This window comes from Macaca mulatta, chromosome 13 (genome assembly GCF_049350105.2).
Source record: "Macaca mulatta isolate MMU2019108-1 chromosome 13, T2T-MMU8v2.0, whole genome shotgun sequence".
NCBI classification, from domain to species: Eukaryota; Metazoa; Chordata; class Mammalia; order Primates; family Cercopithecidae; genus Macaca; species Macaca mulatta.
The window spans coordinates 24,799,449-24,820,924 of NC_133418.1; the positions used below are offsets into that span (position 1 = coordinate 24,799,449).

At 41.0% G+C, this 21,476-nt stretch overlaps 1 protein-coding gene across 8 annotated transcripts in view; it reads left to right on the forward strand.

Moving 5' to 3' along the window:
* The window catches only part of LOC701504 (immunoglobulin kappa light chain), a 676,887-nt gene that overhangs the window by 198,022 nt on the left and 457,389 nt on the right, over positions 1-21,476 (forward strand). Inside the window, exons 1-2 of one of the 8 annotated variants that reach the window (XM_077959028.1) lie at positions 4,337-4,413; positions 4,538-4,835. The exons of 3 other annotated variants lie outside the window; for them this stretch is intronic. In XM_077959028.1, the coding sequence (XP_077815154.1) occupies positions 4,359-4,413; positions 4,538-4,835 (353 nt within the window). In that variant the 5' untranslated portion in view covers positions 4,337-4,358. Of the gene's footprint in view, positions 1-4,336; positions 4,414-4,537; positions 4,836-16,007; positions 16,113-16,234; positions 16,532-21,476 lie in introns of those variants that run through there. 4 more of the 8 variants (XM_077959040.1, XM_077959039.1, XM_077959031.1 and 1 more) reach the window with 4 other exon arrangements.

The following is a 21,476-nucleotide window of genomic DNA, read 5'->3' on the forward strand; positions in this document are numbered from 1 at the left end:
TTTTCCAAATATATGGCTTATGGCCTGTGACACAGCCTTAGGAGGTCCTGCAAACATGTGCCCAAAGTGGTTGGATTACACATTGGTTTTATGCACTTTAGGGAGCACAGAAATTACTGCAAAGACATAAATCAATACATATCAGATATACATTGGTTTGTCCTGGAAAGGTGGGAATTCTTGAAGAAGGGACTTCCAGGTCATAGGTGAAGTCAAAGTTTTCCTGACTGGCTACTGGTTGAAAGAGTTAAGCTCTGCCTAAAGAGTAGAATTCACCATAAAAAAATGCTTGAGTTTAGAAAACGGGGGTTCTTGTCATGTAGATGAATCCTATGGGTAGCAAATAAAGTAGACAGTGAATGTTGCTTATCAGACCTTTAAAAACATGTCAGACTCTTTGGAAAAGACTTAGCAAGGGGAGGAGATTCCCTATAGAATGCAAATTTCCCCCACAACAGGCAGCTTAGCAGGGCCACTTCAGAGTATGTCAAAGAAATGTTTTTAGGGTAAAATATTTTTATTTTCTTCAGGGCCTATTATCTGTCACGTTGGACTATAATATCTTATTGCTACAAAGTATCTGTTTTGTCAGTTGAAAGATCTCTTTGTAATGATAATGCTGGTCAGTTGAGTCTGAACTCCAAAGGGAGGAGAGTATAATGAGGCACATCTAAACCCACACGCCAGTCATAGCCTAACCTAGTTTTTCAGATTTCTTTGAAGTTCTCTCTGCCAAAAGAGGAGTCCATTCAGCTGGTTGGTGGCCTACAACTTAATTTTTGGTTTTAGCACATAGAAAAACAAAATCACTGCACAAATTCAATCTAAAATAGATTGGTAAAGACAAATTAAGAGCTTCCTGAATATTACTAGATGTCAAAGGAAAAGAAATTATTAGAATTCAGATGAGAAATACCCGTCATACAAAAGACTAATGCTTTTTTTTACTATCTTGGTTTTTTACTATCTTGAGGATTCCTGTTTAGGCAGCAAATTTACACTGGGAGGAAAGGAGGAAAGTGAGGAAGGGAACAGAAAATGAATGGTAAAAGACACATCAACAACCCACTTGACTTAGGAGAACTGAAGATCCACCACATGTGGAAACATGGACTAAATTCCTCTGGGCTGTTCCATCTGAGAGATGACAATGCTGGGGTATGTGTACACCTTATCCTGTCCTCACTGATTGTGATCTGTCTCTCTTGTTCTCTTTCAAGCTGCTATAACAGATTCCTTGTCACTGTGTAATTCATAAGGAGCACATATTTATTTTCTCACACATCTGGAGAATGGGAAATTTAAGATCAAGGCATGGGCAGGTTAAGGTCTGCTTTCTTTGCTTTCAAGATGATGCCTGGAGTTTCGGGTCCTTCAAAGGAAGGAAGGTAGTGTCTTAACATCACAGAGGAGCAGCAGAGAGAGAGACAGATCCTAGCTCTATAATCCCTGTTTATAGTGGTATTAATGTATTCCACTAGAGGGCTCCACCCTGATGACCTAAATACATCCCAATAGGCCCCATATGGCAATACCATTACACTGAGAATTAACTTTACAACAGATGGATTCTGGAGGATACAGTGAAACCACAGAACTTTCCTAATAAGGGAGGAGACCACCCCTCATATCATCTTATGCCCAATTTCTGCCTCCAAAGAAAGTAGAAGTAAACACTAAAAAGCAGAAATGAAATCCACAGGCAGACAGCCCAGCACGGCACCCTGGGCCTGGTAGTTAAAGATCGATCCCTGACCTAATTGGTTCTGTTATCTCTAGATTACAGACATTATATAGAAATGCACTGTGAAAATCCCCATCTTGTTTTGTTGCAATATAATTACTGCTGCATGCAGCCCCCAGTCACGTATCCCCTGCTTGCTCAATCAATCACGACCCTCTCACATGCACCCCCCTTAGAGTTGTGAGCCCTTAAAAGGGACAGGAATTGCTCACACGGGGAGCTTGGCTCTTGAGACAGAAGTCTTGCCGATGCCCCCGGCCGAATAAACCCCTTCCTTCTTTAACTCTGTGTCTGAGGCGTTTTCTCTGCGGCTTGTCCTGCTACACTGAGAGATACGTATTCCAGGCCATTTGTTCTGCAATGCATGCAGGCAGCATTCTCTGCTCAAGACCATAAAGAACATAAGACATGTATATTGCCATTGGAAGCGAACAGAGGTACAGCAAAGGGGAAGCCCTAGACTACAGATGGAGACGCCTACATTCATCCTGGTACAATTAACCCTTGAATAACTTGGGTTTGAAATTTGCAGATCCACTTATATTTTCTTCTGTGTGTCACCTATGAGCAAGCACTTAATACATAGAAAATATATTTTCTCATTTTTATAGTTTTCTTAATAACAGTTTTTTCTTTAGCATACTTTAATTGAAATAATAGACTATATGATATAAATAACTTTAAAAAAGTGTTAATCAACTATTTATTTTATCACCATGGCCAGCAGTCAAAAGTAAGCTATTAGTACTTAAGTTAGAAATGCAAAAGTTCTACACAGGTTTTCAACTGCACCAGTGCTCAGTACTCCAACTTCCACATTGTTCAGGGGTCAACTGCCCTTTCAGTCTGTAGCTGCATCTCTCTGGAACAGCATCTTGGCAGGTGGGTTGCAAGTAAAGGAATCCGGTAAATAACATCTCAAACTGTGCTGCATTGGTATGACAATTATGTAAAATCAAAGGCATTTAGAAAGCAGCAAATGCACTAAAAGGCTCTTCCTAAACATCCCTTATCTGCCTAAAAGGAGATTCTCCAGAGGGAAACGAATTGTCAAGAAAATTCTTCCTGAGAATCTTTATATCAGGGAAGATTAATATCAAAGCGGAATCTAAAATAGAAGAGACTGGAAGTTGATGCTTTATCCAGACAAGCTTTTATCTGTTCTTTTGAGGACACACTTCTGTTCTCATCTATTCTCTCCAGGTTGCCTACACTTCACAATTCCCTCTTCCCTAGAAAGGAAATAAAAACAACTGGATCTCATTGAGTTACCTGGGTAATCACCCTGCTATGATATTCTGCTGCACTTCAAATGAATTTTGTTTGCCTTTTCTCTTATTAATCTTCCTTTTGTCAGTTTATTTTCAACAAACATTTAGAGGACAGATGGAACTTTCTTGCTTTCTCCCAATATAAGCAAGTTCCCTTAAAATTCAGGCTGCTTACAAACCAGCAGGAAGGTTTGTGCACAGGCTACAGCACTGTGATTTGGCTCCCCTATTCAGGCATCAGTAAAATTTTGTACAGCCCTAGGCTGTAGCCCACTGATGCCACTGCCACTGAGCCAGGCTGGGACATTTTTGGGCACATTAGAGATGTGAGATATATCAAGTGCAAATCCCTGTCCAATTACATCTGGATCCAACTGATTTCTCCATGTACAAAGGCAATTGCTTGATACAAGATTGAATGTCTCCTTCCTGAAGACGTTATCAAGGAGGCTGGTGTCTGGGTCAGGATGATGTCTCCACTCACTGATAAAAAGTGAAAAAGGAAAGTGGTATTGATGGTGCATGGCAGGGACCTGCTTCATTCAGTGGTTACCTTCACTAAGAGAGATGAACTTTGGGAGATAACAATGGCAGAAAAGAAGGTAGACTATGAAGGTGCCCAAAACAAGAATAAGGTGCAGCTCATTTAGTCTATGGGTATTATAGAGACCTGCACCTCTTGATAATGGTGGATCTGTGAGTGCTGCATGCATTGAGAAAACATGGTATCATCTCTGCATCTGTAGTATATTGTCTGATCTCATATTGGTAAGAACAATGGCATAACACCATTACCTAATACTTACAAATACATGTAGCATCATGTCAATAATTTTATTTTTAATTTTTTTACATAGGAACAATATTAAACCCAGAGAAATGTTGCATGTATATGACAAATACCCCCTTCCCTAACCGGAATCATATAAGAGTCTTTTGAAGACTTGAGAATTGTACCATCTAACACTTTACTATGGGTTTCCTACAAACTACTATATTCTCCTAAATAATCCCCATACACCAATGAAATACATTACACCATTGACTCCTGAGGAATATTTCAAATTGTCAAAAATAAACTATAAAATGTTTCTCATAACAACATAGTCCCTAGTAGAAACACATTTTCTGTGGACAAATTTGTGCTACCCTGGTCTTACCTGGGACACCTGGGGACACTGAGCTGGTTCTCAGTTACTGAGATGAGCCAGCCCTGCAGCTGTGCCCAGTCTGCCCCATCCCCTACTCATTTGCATGTTCACAGCACACATCCTCCTTCTCTGAAGACTTTTTAATAGGCTGGTCACATTTTGTGCAGGAGTCAGTCCCAGTCAGGACACAGCATGGACATGAGGGTCCTCACTCAGCTCCTGGGGCTCCTGCTGCTCTGGCTCCCAGGTAAGGAAGGAGACACTAGCAGTTTACTTAGCTCAGTGTGCTCACTACTGCTTTGCTATTCAGGGAAATTCTGTTACAACATGAATAATTGTGTGTACATTTGTTTTTATGTTTCCAATCTCAGGTGCCAGATGTGACATCCAGATGACCCAGTCTCCATCCTCCCTGTCTGCTTCTGTAGGAGACAAAGTCACCATCACTTGCCGAGCCAGTCAGGGCATTAGCAATGCTTTAGCCTGGTATCAGCAGAAACCAGGGAAAGCCCCTAAGCTCCTGATCTATGCTGCATCCAGTTTGCAAAGTGGGGTCCCATCAAGGTTCAGCGGCAGTGGATCTGGGACAGATTTCACTCTCACCATCAGCAGCCTGCAGCCTGAAGATTTTGCAGTTTATTACTGTCAACAGCGTAATAGTTACCCTCCCACAGTGTTACACACCCGAACATAAACCCCCAGGGAAGCAGATGTGTGAGGCTGGGCTGCCCCAGCTGCTCCTCCTGATGCCTCCACGGGCTGAGAGTGTTCCTCAGATGCAGCCACACTCTGATGGTGTCGGTAGAGGGGGACATGAAGTCACCTCTGTACCCGAATTCTTTTCTCTTTCTCAGCCCCAACTACACAGACATAGCAATGCCTCTCCTGATTTACTAAAGACAGAGATCATGACATAACAATACCTGGCTTTAATTAAACAATGCCTGATTTAATAAATACAGAGATCATGACACCTGAGGAGTCTAGTTTATGGCTTCAGCTGGAATTCATACAACACAGAAGAAGCCACTATAGATATTCTAGGCTGGAATTGTCTTAATAAAGAGAATTAGAGTAAACTACTAAAGTCTAAATAAAATGTACAGATAAATCTCTAAATTTAATGTTTTATTTGCAAAGAAATATTTGCCAAGTGAGGCATACAGGAAAATTCAGTGGTCTTCAATGTATTGAAAGAATGAAGAGAAAGCGTTTTATGAAAAAGGGAAAATATTACCTACGGCTATTGGGGAAAGTTCATTGGCACTAGTAAGGCTTGGGAGCTGGCAAGATCAGGCTGGTGAGCAGTAGTGGACAAATCGAATCCTAGAATAATAACAAGTTATCTCAGATATTATGGATCAATTTGATTTCAGGTTACAAGAAGCCAAAGCAGTGAAGCTTGCAGAGAATTTTGTTTCTGAAATACCAGCGATTCGGTATAGATCCTGCTACTCACCGCACAGAAAGTCAATCACTAAGACAGCAAGTATCGCCAACAAATAGGCTTTAATCAGGTGCTGCAGTCAAGGAGATGGGACACCGTTCGCAAATGTATCTCCCTGACCAACTAAAATTGGGGTTTATATAGCAGGGAAGAAATGTGGGAAAACGGGAATTAGCGAGGGGTAAGGAAGATAATTTGGTCAATAGGAAGCAGAAGGTCAGTTAGGCAATCATAATGGGCAAGGGGTCTGATGTCTCACTGTCCCAATTCAGTGATACGTAAGTTTCAGCTCTTCGATAGTATCTGGGAGGCCTGTTCATTGGTTTACTGGCAGAAATTAAAAACAAAACAAAACAAAACAAAAAAGCAAAAAAAACCTCAGGTAAGACAGATGTAATTATCCTGAGTTTTCAGACTAGGGGTGTCAATTTCTATGTTTATTCAAAAAAACATAAACATTACTTCCCTGGGATAATGGGGCCTATTTCAATTGCATTCTAGAAACAATATTTTGTACCCTGAGTTCCTTTCCCCTCTGGTTTCTTGGCTCTGTTGGGTATGACAAGAATGACCAAATTCCTAAGATTCATTTTCACACTACAACTTTTCAAAGCCAAGGATATAGTAGTCATGAAAGCTGATATTAGAAGCAGGATTCTCTGGTGCTCCCTCAGAAAATAGAATGCATGTGCCCCTGAAGTATGGGCTGTTTAATCATGTGGTCCTCAGTCCTGTCTGGAAGCTTAGGGGTGGGGTGCTGATGCTCTCAGCTTCCTACAGCATCTTTCCAGGTGTTTCTCCAGTCCTCATCTCTGTCCCTGTGTCTGTCTTAGGTACCAATGGAGAATATTGAGTCATCCTTTTCTGACTTCCAAATCTTGTGGGAAGACTTCTTATTGGGAAACTCTATAAGAAACAAGAGAGGCAAAAAAGGATATTTATGTAAGTTAAAATGAGGCCCCTGTGAGGCCCCTGTGAGACCAAGGGTTCTTGGTCTCACACTGCTTTAGATAAAACACCACGGAAACACGTGGAGTGGTTTTAAGGAGAGAAAAGTTTAATACACAAGAAGGAAGGAAGAAGAAAACAGCTAAACAGCTCCCCCATACAGAGACAGAGGGACGGAGATGGAGAAAACTCCATGAGCAGTGGAAAAATGGCTGCTTATAGGAGGAGGCTGAAGGAGGTGGTGTCTGATTTGCATAGGGCTCAGGGGATTGGTTTAACCAGGCATGTCATTCACATAGCCTGAGAAAAAACTAGCCTTCCCACCCTAGCCGCTTAATATGCAAATGTAGGGCATCATAATGTTCTATGCACATGGGGATATGTAGGGGCAGCCATGTTGCCAGTCACATGTGGCGACAAGGAAGAAGAAGGTGGGAATTGCCATGTTTGGGTGAATTCAGTTTCTCATGGCCTTTATTTGCATATCAAAGCTTGCCAGCCTGACTCTAAGAGTCAGGACTTTCCTACTAGAAAAGAAACATTTTTGGAGTTGCTTTAAAAGAAACAAAACCTTCCCAAGGACCCCCTTTCCTCTCTATCTGCCTAAAATAATTTCTTTATAACTCCTATAGAACTTGGGTTCCAGAGACGAGGACATGGACATCTTTTGGGATGGGGACAGTATTCATTCTACCAAAAATTAATATATTTTTCAGACCTCTGAGCCCAACCTAAGCCATCATATCCCCTGTGACTTGCATGTATACATCCAGATGGCCTGAAGCAACTGAAGACACACAAAAGAAGTGAAAATAGCCTTAACTGATGAAATTCCACCATTGTGATTTGTTCCTTCCCCACCCTAACTGATAGGATATAGTCTCCCCTGCCCTTAAGAAGGTACTTTATAATATTCTCCCTCACCCTTAAGAATGCACTTTGTATGGCTATCCCAAACCTGTAAGAACTAATGATAATCCCACCACCCTTTGCTGACTCCTTTTTCAGACTCAGCCCACCTGCACCCAGGTGAAATAAACAGCCTTGTTACTCACACAAAGCCTGTTTGGTGGACTCTCTTCACACAGACACATGTGACAATATTCCCCAAAATCGTCCTTATCTGAAGTAAAATTTTAAAAATAACAAAGTATTTTTATGAAGCAAGAGAGCCGGACAAAATCTAAGACTTAGTCAGAGTCTAACTTGTGAGTTCTCTAACTTGTGAGTTTTAGCTGTTGAGGTGTGCTCACTCCACTGTCTCTACTGTAGACTTTTGGATATGTAGATAGTTTTAGAGGATTTTTAAATTTGATGATCCAGTGTAAACAAAACAGTATCTGAGACAGGTCTCAATCAATTTATAGGTTTATTTGCCAAAGATAAGGCTTATGGCCTGTGACACAACCTTAGGAGATCCTGAAAACACGTGCCCAAGGTGGTTTAATTACATATTTGTTTTACACATTTTAGGGAGACGCAGAAATTACAGGCAAAGACACAAATCAATATACATAAGATATACATCAGTTTGTCCTGGAAAGGTGGGATATCTTGAAGCAGGGGCTTCCTGGTCACAGGTGGATTCAAAGGTTTCCTGATTGGCAACTGACTGAAAGAGTTAAGCTCTGCCTAAGAGTTGAATTTATCATAAAGAAGTGCTTGAGTTTAGATAAGGGGGCATGGAAGCCAAAGTTCTTGTCATGTAGATGAATCCTATGGGTAGCAGACAAAGTAGATGGGGAGGGGCTTATCAGACCTTAGAAAAAAAAATGTCAGATGCTTTGGGAAACACTTAGTAAGGGGAGGAGATTCTCTGCAGAATGCAAATTTCCCCCACAACAGGCAGCTTTGCAGGGCCACTTCAGACCAGGTCAAAGAAATATTTTTAGGGTAAAATATTTTGATTTTTTTCAGGGCCTATTATCTGTCATGTTGGAGTATGGTATCTTATTGCTGCAAAGAGTCTGTTTTGTCAGTCCAAAGATCTCTGTTGTGATGATAATCCTGGTCAGTTGTGTCTGAACTCCAAAGGGAGGAGAGCATACTGAGGCACATCTAAATTCACCTGCCAGTCATAGCCTAACCTGGTTTTTCAGATTTCTTTGATGATCTCTCTGTCAAAAAAGAAGTCCATTCACCTGGTTGGTGGCTTACAACTTAATTTTTGGTTTCAACACACAGAAAAACAAAATCACTTCACAAATTCAATGAAAAATAGATTGGTAAAACAAAAACAAAAACAAAAAACCTTAAGCACTTCCTGATTATTCCTACATGTCAAAGAAAAATAAATTATTAGAATTCAGATGAGAAATACCCCTCATACAAAAGATCAATGATTTTTTTTTTTTTTTTTTTTTTTTTTTTGTATCTTAATTTGGCTATACCAGCAATGAGGATTCCTGTTTAGGCAGCAAATTTACACTGGGAGGAAAGGAGGAAAGTGAGGAAGGGAACAGAAAATGAATGGTAAAAGACACATCAACAACCCACCTGACTCAGGAGAACTGAAGATCAACTACATGTGGAAACATGGACTAAATTCCTCTTGGCTGTTCCACCTGAGAGACGAGGAAGCTGGAGTATGTGTACACTTTTCACTCACATCCATGTGAAGAGACCACCAAACAGGCTTTGTGTAAGCAATAAACCTTTTTAATCACCTAGGTGCAGGTGGGCTGAGTCCAAAAAGAGTCAGCAAAGGGTGGTGGATTGTCATTAGTTCTTACAGGTTTTGGGATAGATGGTCAAATTAGGAACAATGTTTTGTGGGCAAGGGTGGATCTCATAAAGTATATTCTCAAGGGTGGGGAAAATTACAAAGAACCTTCTTAAGGGTGGGGAGATTACAAAGTACATTGATCAGTTAGGGTGGGGCAAAAATAAATTACAATGGTGGAATGTAATCAGTTAAGGCTATTTTCACCTCTTTTGTGGATCTTCAGTTGCTTCAGGTGATCTGGATGTATACATGCAGGTCACAGAGGATATGAGGGCTTAGTTTGGGCTCAGAGGCCTGACATTCCTGTCTTCTTATATTAATAAGAAAAATAAAACAAAATAGTGGTGAAGTCTTGCGGTGGTGAAAAATTTTGGGGGTGGTATGGAGAGATAATGCCTGATGTTTCTCAGGGCTGCTTTGAGCAGGATTAAGGGCAGCGTGGGAACATAGAATGGAAGATATTAAGCTGAAGGAAGATTTTGTGGTAAGGGGTGATATTGTGGGATTGTTAGAAGAAACATTTATCATATAGAATGGTTGATGACGGCCTGGATACAGTTTTGGATGAACTGAGAAACAAAACAGAAGATACAAGATCCGAATAAAAGAAGGAGAAAAATAGGTATTAAAGGACTAAGAATTGGGAGGACCCAGGACATTCAATTAGAGAGTGCCCAAGGGGGTTCAGCATAATAATTACTGGTTTGGTTAGAAAGTTTTTGGGCTGTCTCCTTGAGTTTTTTTATGTTGTCATACACCAGACCAGACTGGTTTAGGTAAAAACAACACTTCATTTAAGAATATACAGAGTCCTCCTTTTTCAGCAGTAAGTCAAGGCCTCGGCCTTTTTGGAGGACAACTGCAGCTAAAGAGTCAACTTGGGCCTGGAAGACTGATAAAGTTTGTAATATGTCTGTGGTGCTAGCAGAGAAGTCATTAGAGAGGCTACAGAAGGTTGTGACAGAGGGTGAAATGCCCGCTATTCCAATAAGAGCAATAGTGGAAGCACAAAGTCCTAAACCGACAAGCAAGGGAATTTGTGGAATAACCCTTTTTTGTCGTGTCAGTGTCATGAGGGCATCAGGGAGCTCTTCGGTCCCATTTGCAAATTGAATTTGGGAGTAAGGAAAACTAGTGTGCACGTGCCAGTCCAATTAGCAGGTAGACACATGTAGGTAGAGGATCCACAGAGGAAGAAGAGACCTTATGTGAGGCAAAACTGGAGATGCAAAGTAAAAAGATGAGAAGGAGTGCTGAAAGGGGTGTCTGGTACCCAGACCCCTGGGAATCCAGCTAGCATGGTAGCCGTCAGAGGTTGTAATGGGGACTGATGAGGTAACTGCATAGAGGGGGAGGTTCGATTTTCACGGTGTATGAGAAAACGTTGAGTACCTACTAGCAAACCTTCACTGTTATTTTCGGGGCTGGGTATAAGTAAATAAGAAGAGGGCCTGGGAGGAGAGTCTGACAAGCAAGGGGAAGGTAGCCAAGGATGGAGTGAAATACAGTGAAATACAGGGTAAGTGTCTTCCTAAGCAATAATTACTGCTAATGTTTTTAAGTTTGCCTGTATTGATAGAGGGCTTATCTGTAATATGGAGCTGGAAGGCTCCAATTGTTTCAGTGAGGTGTGTAGATGGGCTTTGGAGATGTAGAGTAAAGGAACATCGAGAAGGTGAAAGGTTACCCAGGGGAATTCCAGTGGGTCTTTGCTAAGAGATACATAAAGGAGCGGCCACAGGAACAGTAGTTTGTGTTGTGAGAGGTCCAAATATTGGGGGAGTAGAGTTGATATAAGGAGAAAGGTTTTTAAAGTAAGTGTGGAGGAGGGTGGTAGCTTGCTGATGTGAAATGTCTGGGGAGGTCTTCCTGGACCTGTCTAGAAAGTAAATGAGTTCTTCAGGAGGGTAAAGGTGAGGGCTATTAAAGGAAGTTCAGAGGTGAAAGAAGATAGGAGATGTTGTCCAGTCTGCATGTAAGGCAGGGACAGCTATGTAGGTGCTGGAAGAAAGGGAAATGCAAAGCCAGAAGTTGTTTGCTAAGGAGGGATTAGAAATGGCTAGGAGAGAATGGGTAAGGTTGATGGTGTGGTGGAGATAGCTGGGGAGATGTAGAGGGTGGCAAGAGAATGGGAATGAGATTAAGAGTGAGTATAAAAGCAAAGAATAGAACTTCATCAGGGTGAAATTATTGGAGGATCCCCTGCCAGCAAAGATCATCTATCCACTCTAAAAGGGAGTTAAGAGTGGCAGTTTGGGGATAGCACCAAGAGATATCAGCTGTGATGGCTTGAAGAAACGGTGTAAATGGCAGTGTAAACAAGACTAGGGCATTTATAAGTAGTTGAGAATGGAGAATAGGAATATGACTAGACAGAAGATAGTAGGGATGACTAGTTTTTGTGGCTCAGTCCAAGGAGTGTGGATGACTTCGTAAAGTCTTGTTGCAAAAAGTAGGGTAAGGACGAACAGAATACATCCCTAACAGAATGAAGGGATGTATTAGGCTCATAAGGGTTATTACTGTTCTTCAGAAATACGAGTGAGTTTAAGGGAAGTAGGGGACAGTACTTGAGACTTCCAGGAGGAAGAGGAGGGATTAGGCTGGCTGTCTGATGGACACAGCTTTATTCTGGAACAGTGAACTTAGGGACTACGCATCAATATTTATACTGACCCCATATCCTGCACCACCATGCTGTTTTATGGGCTGAAAGGTTTCCTCACTATGCAAAGGTCCTCCATCATCAATGCCTTTTTAATAAAAACCCTTCTCAAGGCTGATTTACTTCCAAAGGAAGCTGAAGTCATTCACTGCAAGGGCCATCAAAAAACATCAGATCCCATCGCTCAGAGCAGCGCTTGCACTGATAAGGTAGCTAAAGAAGCAGCTAGCATTCCAACTTCTGTCCCTCATGGCCAGTTTTTCTCCTCATCGGTCACGCCCACCTACTCTCCCACTGAAACTTCCACCTATCAATCTCTTCCCACACAAGTCAAATGGTTCCTGGACCAAGGAAAATATCTCCTTCCACTCTCACAGGCCCATTCTATTCTATCGCCATTTCATAACCTCTTCCATATAGGTTACAAGCCACTAGCCCGCCTCTTAGAACTTCTCATTTCCTTTCCATCGTGGAAATCTAAACTTAAGGAAATCCCTTCTCAGTGTTGCATCAGCTATTCTACTACTTCTCAGGGATTGTTCAGGCCCCCTCCCTTCCCTACACATCAAGTTTGAGATTTGCCCCCGCCCAGGACTGGCAAATTGAGTTTATTCCCAGGGCTGGCAAATTGAGTTTACTCACATGCCTCGAGTCAGGAAACTAAAATACCTCTTGGTCTAGGTAGACACTTTCACTGGATGGGAAGAGGCCTTTCCCACAGGGTCTGAGAAGGCCACCGTGGTCATTTCTTCCCTTTTGTCAGACATACTTCCTCAGTTTGGCCTTCTCACCTCTATACAGTCCAATAACGGACCAGCCTTTACTAGTCAAATCACCCAAGCAGTTTCTCAGGCTCTTAGTATTCAGTGGAACCTTCATATCCCTTACCATCCTCAATCTTCAGGAAAGGTGGAACGGACTAATGGTCTTTTAAAGACACACCTCACTAAGCTCAGCCTCCCACTTAAAAAGGACTGGACTTTTACCTCTTGCAATCACCTGGGCGCAGGCAGGCTGAGTCCGAAAAGAGAGTCAGCAAAGGGTGGTGGATTATCATTAGTTCTTATAGGTTTTGGGATAGGTGGTCGAGTGAGGAGCAATGTTTTGCGGGCAGCGGGTGGATCTCACAAAGTACATTCTCAAGGGTGGGGAGAATTACAAAGAACTTTCTTAAGGGTGGGGAGATTACAAAGTACATTGATCAGTTAGGGTGGGGCAGAAACAAATTACAATAGTGGAATGTCATCAGTTAAGGCTATTTTCACTTCTTTTGTGGATCTTCAGTTGCTTCAGGCAATCTGGATGTATATGTGCAGGTCACAGGGGATATGATGGCTTAGCTTGGGCTGGGAAGACTGACATACACATGATCCTGTCCTCACTGATTATGAGCTCTCTCTCTTGTTCTTTTTCAAGCTGCTATAACAGATTCCTTGTCACTGTGTAATTCATAAAAACCAGAAATTTATTTTCTCACACTTCTAGAGAATGAGAAATGTAACATCAAGGCATGGGCAGGTTAATGTCAGCTTTCTCTGCTTTCAAGAAGATGCCTGAATTCTTGAGTTCTTTAAAGGAGGGAAGGCCATGTCTTAACATGACAGACAAGCAGAAGAGAGAGCGAGTGAGATCCCAGCCCCATAATCCCTGTTTATACTGGCATTAATGAATTCCACTAGAGGGCTCCACCCTCCTGACCTAAACACATCTCAATAGGCCCCACCAGGCAATACATTTACACTAGAATTATCTTTACTACAGATGGATTCTGGAGGACACAGTGAAACCATAGAACTTTCCTAAGAGATAAACATTCTAGGCCATCTGGCCAGCAATGCATGCAGGCTGAGTTCTCTGCCCAAGATCATAAAGAACATAAGATATATATATATATATAGCCATTGGAAGTGAGCAGAGGTACAGCAAAGGGGAAAGCCCTAGATTACAGATGGGGACTGCTACATTCATCCTGGTAGAGTTAACCCTTGAATAACTTGAGTTTGAGATTTGCAGATCCACCTATATTTTCTTCTGTGTGTGTCACCTGTGAGCAAGCATGTAATAAGTAATAAATATATTTTCTCATTTTTACGATCTTATTAATAACATTTTTTCTTTAGTATACTTTATTAGAAGAGTAGAGTATATAATATATCAACTATTTATTTCATCACTAAGGCTTCTAGTTAAAAGTAAGCTACTAGTACTTAAGTTAGGGATGCAAAAGTTCTACACAGGTTTTCAACTGCACCAGCCATCAGTGCCACAACCTCCACGTTGTTCAGGGGTCAACTGCTCTTTCAGTCTATACCTGCATCTCTCGAGAACAGGATTCTGGCAGGTGGGTTGCAAGTAAAGGAATCCAGAAAATAACATCTCAAACTATGCTGCGTTGGTATTATGATTACGTGAAACCAAAGGCATTTAGAAAGTAGCAAATGCACAAAAAGGCTTTTCCTAAATATCCCTTATCTGCTTAAAAGCAGATTCTCCAGAAGGAAACCAACAGTCAAGAAAATTCTTCCTGGGAAATTTTATATCAGGGAAGATTAACACAAAACAAGAATCAAAAATAGAAGAGTTTGGAAGTTGATGCTTTATCCAGACAGGCTATTACCTATTCTTTTGAGGATGCGCTTCCATTCTCATCTTCTCTCCACGTTGTCTACACTTCCCAATTCCCTCTTTGCTAGAAAGGAAATATGAACAACTGGATATCATTGAGTTATCTGGGTAATCATCCTGCTATGATATCCTACTGCACTTTAAGTAAATTTTGTTTGCCTTTTCTCTTATTAATCTTTCTTTTGTCTGTTCATTTTCAGCAAACATTTAGAGGACAAATCGAACTTTCTTCCTTTCTCCCAATATCAGCAAGTTCCCTTAAAATTCAGGCTGCTTACAAAGCAGCTGGAAGGTTTGTGCACAGGCTACAGCACTGTGATTTGGCTCCCCTAGTCAAGCATCAGTAAAATTTTGTACAGCCTTAGGCTGTAGCCCACTAAAGCTGATATAGTTGGATCCACTTCACCTTCTACTGAGCCAGGCTGGGACGTTTGGGGCACATTAGAGATGTGAGATATAATGAGTGCAAATCCCTGTCCAGTTTCATATGAATCCAACTGATTTCTCCATGTACATAGGCAATTGCTTCATAAGGGATTCAGGGTCTCTTTTCTAAAAATGTTAATAGGGTTGCTGGCATCTGGTTCAGGATGATGTCCCCAATCACTGATGAAATGTAAAAGAGGAACGTGTCATTGATGGTGCATGGCAGGGACATGCTCCATGCCATGGCCATCCTCATTACGAGAGATGAACGTTGGGAAATAATACTCAATGGCAGAAAAGAAGGTAGACTATGAAGGTGCCAAAATGAGAATAAGGTGCAGCCCATTTAGTCTCTGGGTACTATAGAGACCTGTAGGTCTTGATAATGGTGGATCTGTGAGTGCTGTGTGCATTGAGAAAACATGGTGTCATCTCTGTGTATCTGTAGTAAATTGCTTGATCTTATAGTGGTAAGAACAATGGCATAACACCATTACCTAATACTTAGAAATACATATATAGCATCATGTCAATAAATTTTATTTTTCATTTTTTTAGAAAAGAACAATATTAAAATCACAGAAATGTTGCAATTATAGGATAAAGTACCCACTTCCCTAATGAGAATCATATGACAGTCTTTTGAATACCTGAGAATCCTACCATTTAACATTTTACTATGTATTTGCTACAAACAAGAATATTCTCCTAAACAATCCCCATACACCAATGAAATACATTACTCCATCGATTACTGAAGAATATTTCAAATTGTCAAAAAAAAAAAAAAACTAAAAAATGTTTCTCATAACAAACTAGTCCCCGGTAGAAACGCATTTGTTGCAGACAAATTTGTGCTACCCTGGTCTTATCTGGGACACCAGGGGACAGTGAGCTGGTGCTCAGTTACTGAGATGAGCCAGTTCTGCAGTTGTACCCAGCCTGCCCCGTCCCCTGCTCATTTGCATGTTCTCAGAGCACATCCTCCCGACCTGCAGACTTATTAATAGGCTGGACAGACTTCATGCAGGAGTCAGACCCAGTCAGGACACAGCATGGACATGAGGGTCCCCGCTCAGCTCCTGGGGCTCATGCTGCTCTGGCTCCCAGGTAAGGAAGGAGACACTAGCAGTTTACTTAGCTCAGTGTGCTCACTACTGCTGTGCTATTCCGGGAAATTCTGTTGCAACATGATTAATTGTGTGGACATTTATTTTTGTTTCCAATTTCAGGTGCCAGATGTGACATTCAGATGACCCAGTCTCCATCCTCCCTGTCTGCTTCTGTAGGAGACAGAGTCACCATCACTTGCCGGGCAAGTCAGGGCATTAGCAGTTATTTAAATTGGTATCAGCAGAAACCGGGGAAAGCCCCTAAGCTCCTGATCTATTATGCAAACCGTTTGGAAAGTGGGGTCCCATCAAGGTTCAGCGGCAGTGGATCTGGGACAGAATTCACTCTCACCATCAGCAGCCTGCAACCTGAGGATTTTGCAACTTATTACTGTCAACAGTATAATAGTTTACCTCCCACAGTGTTACACACCCGAACATAAACCCCCAGGGAAGCAGATGTGTGAGACTGGGCTGCCCCAGCTGCTCCTCCTGATGCCTCCATGGGCTGAGAGTGTTCCTCAGATGCAGCCACTCTCTGATGGTGTTGGTAGAGGGGGACATGAAGTCACCTCTGCATCACAATTCCTTTTTCTTTCTCAGCCCCAGCTGCACAGACATAACAATGCCTGGCTTTAATTAAACAATGCCTGATTTAATAAATACAGAGATCATGACACCTGAGGAGTCTAGTTTGTGGCTTCAGTTGGAATTCATATAACAGAGAAGAAGGCACTATAGATCTTCTAAGCAGAAATTTTTCTTAATACATAGAATTAGAATCTAAAGTACTGAAGTCTAAGTAAAATGTAAAGATAAATCTCCAGATTTAATGTTTTATTTGCTAAGAAATATTTGCCAAGTGGGGCATACAGGAAAACTCAGTGGTCTTCAATATGTTGGAAGAACAAAGAGAAGGTTAGAGTTTTTTGAAAAAGGGAAATTATTACCTATTGTTTTTTGAGAAATTTTATTGGCTGTAGTGAGGGTTGGGAGCTGGCAAGCTCAGACTAGCAAGCAGTGGTGGATAAATTGAATCCTAGAATTATATTATCTCAGAAGTTGTGGGTAAATTTTGATTTCAGGTTACAATAAGCCAAAGCAGTGAAGCTTGCAGAGAATTTTGTTACTGAAATACCGGGGATTCAGTGAAGATCCTGCTGCTCAGCACACAGAAAACCAATCACTAGGACAACAGTATTGCCAAGGAACAGGCGTTAATCAGGTGCTGCAGCCAAGGAGATGGGACACCATTCGCAAATGTATCTCCCTGAAATGCTAAAATTAGGGTTTATATAGCAGGGAAGAAATGTGGGAAAACAGGAATTAGGGAGGGGTAAGGAAATTAATTTGGTCAACAGGAAGCAGGAGGTCAGTTAGGCAATCATAATGGGTAAAGGGTCTGATGTCTCACTGTCTCAATTCAGTGATTTATAACTTTCAGCTCCTTGATTGTATCTAGAGGCCTGATGGTTGGTTTCCCGAAAAAGGAACTCAGATTAACAAATGTAACTATCTTGAGTTTTAAGACTGGGGGAGTCAATTTCTATGTTTATTCAAAAAATCATCAATATTAGTACCATGGGATAATACGGGCTATTTAAATTGCATTCTAAAAACAGTATTTTGTACGCTGAGTGCCTTTCCTCCCTGGTTTCTTGGCTCTGTTGGGTATGACAAGAATGACCGAATTCCTATGATTAACTTTTGTGCTACAACCTTTTAAAACCAAGGATGTAGTAGTCAGGAAGGTTGTTAGTAGAAGCAGGATTCTCTGGTGCTCCCTCAGAAAATAGAATGCGTCTACCCCTGAAGTATGGACCAATTAATCACGTGGTCCTCCGTCTTGTCTGAAAGCTTAAGGGTTGGGGTGCTGCTGCTCTCAGCTTCCTACAGCATCTTTCCAGGTTTTTCTCCCGTCCTCACTTCTGATCTTGTGTCTGTCTTAGGTAATCAGTGGAGAATATTGAGTCATCCTTTTTTGACTTCCAGATCTCATGGGAGGGCCTCTTATTGGGCAACTCTATCGGAAACAAGAGAGACAAAAAGGGGTATTTATGGTAGTTAAAATGATTTTTCCCCCATGAGCCCACTTAAATAAATTATATTTAAAGCCACATGTTGAAAACATGTTCAGCTTTATTTTCTTATGAATGCAAATTTACATTTACAAATATTTTCAATATGGTAAAGGTTGAAAACATAATTATTTGTCCATGGAATCATAAAACACCTCTATAATTAAATGGGGTAAACATTTTCTTAAAAATTTGTACTCACTGAAATAAAGGAATATATTTAAAACGTGTGAACCTATGTTAGAAATTATGGGACTTAAATTAAACTGTGCAGTTTGGTTTGGGATGTTGTTCACTCCTGTGAACTGCCACAAGAATCTTGAGTCATGTGTAGTCACTGCTGTTCAGTAGTTTTCTTCAGACAACTGGTATCTGTAGGCTGAAGATGAGCTCAGTGCCATGCAGAGAAACCACTCAGCTGAGCCCTTCCTTGATCAGCCAGATGATTGTGAACATGAGCATCCATGAGCATGATAACAAATGTTTACTGTTATCAGTCACTGAGTTGTCTATTTAACCAGTTTCCAATCATTAATGCATGAAAGCCTACTGATACAGTATTTACACTTCTACCTGTATACACACACACACACATATTTTTTCTTAAATTGGTGGTATAAAGGTGAATATTTAGTAATCAAATTATAAAGTTATTAAGAGAAAATTAATGACAAAATTAAAGCTAGAATTTCAATAAAAAGTTAAAAGTTACTTCATTTATAAAAAATGTGCATACACATAAGATACATAAAACTGAATGTATATTTATTTGATAAAATGTTGGCTACAAATATATACAGTATTCATATTTAAGTGCCTTTATTCTATTATATATGCAATATATGCCCATTTATAAAATTATTATCTAAATTGAATACATTTAAATAATTTTTGTTACATTACATAAAAATTGTGTCCTGGATCACATATAGTTCATACCCTTGCTACAGAATTTTTATTTGTAGCCTTTATTTTTAAAACTCTACCAAATGATTGTCCTAACATAAAATATTTTTCCAACCCAGTAGAGCTGCAAGGGTATAACTAGAGCAAATTTTGACTAATGTTGAATATTAACCATTACATCCTATGAAAGTCTTCGTTATGTTCATGCCCAGAAGGATGATATGCCAACTAGAGTTCTCACGTCAATGGATGCTGGATGGAGTCATATCAGTGCCATTGTCAAGGAAGCCCTGGAAATGTAAAAATCATAACAGTGGGTAATTTGCAAGGATTACATCGGATGATCACATTGCAAAGAGAACAGCATTTTACTTATGTTGGCTCTTGGTTTTTGACAGACCATCAGGCCTTAAAAGAAATGCAACAGGATGATTGCAGACAAAGCCATTCTGGAAGAGCTATGACTAGATGTTTCAAAAATGAGCCATAATAAAAAGAAAATGCTTCCCAAGTGAATATTAATAGAAATGCCATTAATGAGCAGGGGGATTTTAATAATGAGGACTATTCAAAACATGAACTTCAGTCACCTTTCCTCACCTTCCCAGGGAGTCTCAAAAATCAATGTTATGGAGGTCCCTGTGGGGACTCAATAATATGATTTTCAAGTAACTGAGATTTACAGGGCAACTGGCTCTTCTGAACACCTAATTTGCCAAGAAGAATGACCCCCCTAACATAGTACCACACATCAAGGCTCAGACTAACAACTGGAGTCAGGTGATTCTAGTGTCACTGGGTACACCAGACTCAGATTTTGGACAGAAAAGTTTCCTGAAGCAGCCAACAGTTGTGCCTCTTTTTAATAGCAACTCCTTGCTTGCTGTAGTAAACAGATAGGAGTTGAGTATCTCAGAGCTAGAGCACCAGGCATGATGCTGCTACCTTAACTAACCATTCTCACTTTGGTGCCTACAAACACAATCGATAAAACTGGACAGGCCCAACAGATCCAAATTATTAAATGGAAATGGTACAGTCAGAATCAGCCCTAACCAGGATCCCACAGGATCCATATGCCCCATGAACAAATGGCAAGCTTTCTAGAAGGGAACAAATGACCCATAGGGGACTATTTAGCTCTCCTTTGGCCACATAGAATCAAAGATTCAGAGACATGCATGTGGTCACCATCCAGCCAGGGGATGGTGTCTTTTGACTGACACTGAACAAGGACATTCTGCCCAATGGGACAAACTATATGGTATGATAGTAGCCTTACAGGCTGCCCCTAACACTATATTTTGCTTCATTTCCACTAAATCATGGGCCATTGTCAACAACCCAGCCACCTGGTCAGGAAAATAGCAACTGAGTGACTAAACTATTAAAGGATCCCCTGTATAGGGAAAAGGACTATGGCAACAGTTTGCTTCTTGGACAGTTAAATATATGTCACTCAATTAGATGTTGGGGCTACCATGGCCACCCTTGAGAGGACTCTATGTTATGTTTTTGGATATTCCATGAGACTTCACTCTGACCAAGAAACACCCACAGTGTCTAACATGACATGAGCACACATGTCCAACTTGACAATGGGCACACTCTCATGGAACACAATAGACCTTCTATGCAATTACCAACACCCTCCACTGTCTGCTGTACCAGGATAAACACCTCATGTATCCTAGAAATACAATTAGAGGTGATCATAAAGCAGGCTCACTGGTTGTAAACAATGGGGCATCTGAAAGATTCCCCTTTCACCTATTTAACATCATAGTCACTACTTTGTAGTCTTATCCTCCTGCCAGTGATAGTAGCTTTCTTGGCCCAGTAAACTGTACTGTCACTATGGCTTAATAACCTACACTGAGATTGTGTAAGTCAAGGTTCTTCAACAATCTGTAAAGATAAATCTCCACCTCCGGTTCAGGGGAAGTTGGTGGGCATATGCAATATGCTAGCTTTGCTAAGGGGTATGTCTAAGTGGTGGGTACCTGCAAGACAGTTCTCCAATGACCCTGACTGACTTAGTTCTCTCCACTTTCTTGCTTATTTTAAGAGTTCTCAAGAATAATTGTAGAATGTGCTGGAATTGTAACATCCTGAGATAGAGAGGAACTGACCTGAACAGACTACCTGCGCTCTATATCATTTTCACATAGAATAGAATGCCCTTTAACCCTGTGTATCTTATTACCCCAGGATATAAAACCCAGAGTGGCTGCTTTCCCAGGTTCCTGAGCTGTGGTGCAAGGGAGGGACACACAGTCGACTCCATCAGCTCCACATGGCTTTCCTGTGCCTTGGGGGACTGACCCATAATACGTCCAGGACTTTCGTGTTCCCTTGCTGCTTCTCTGTAAATGATA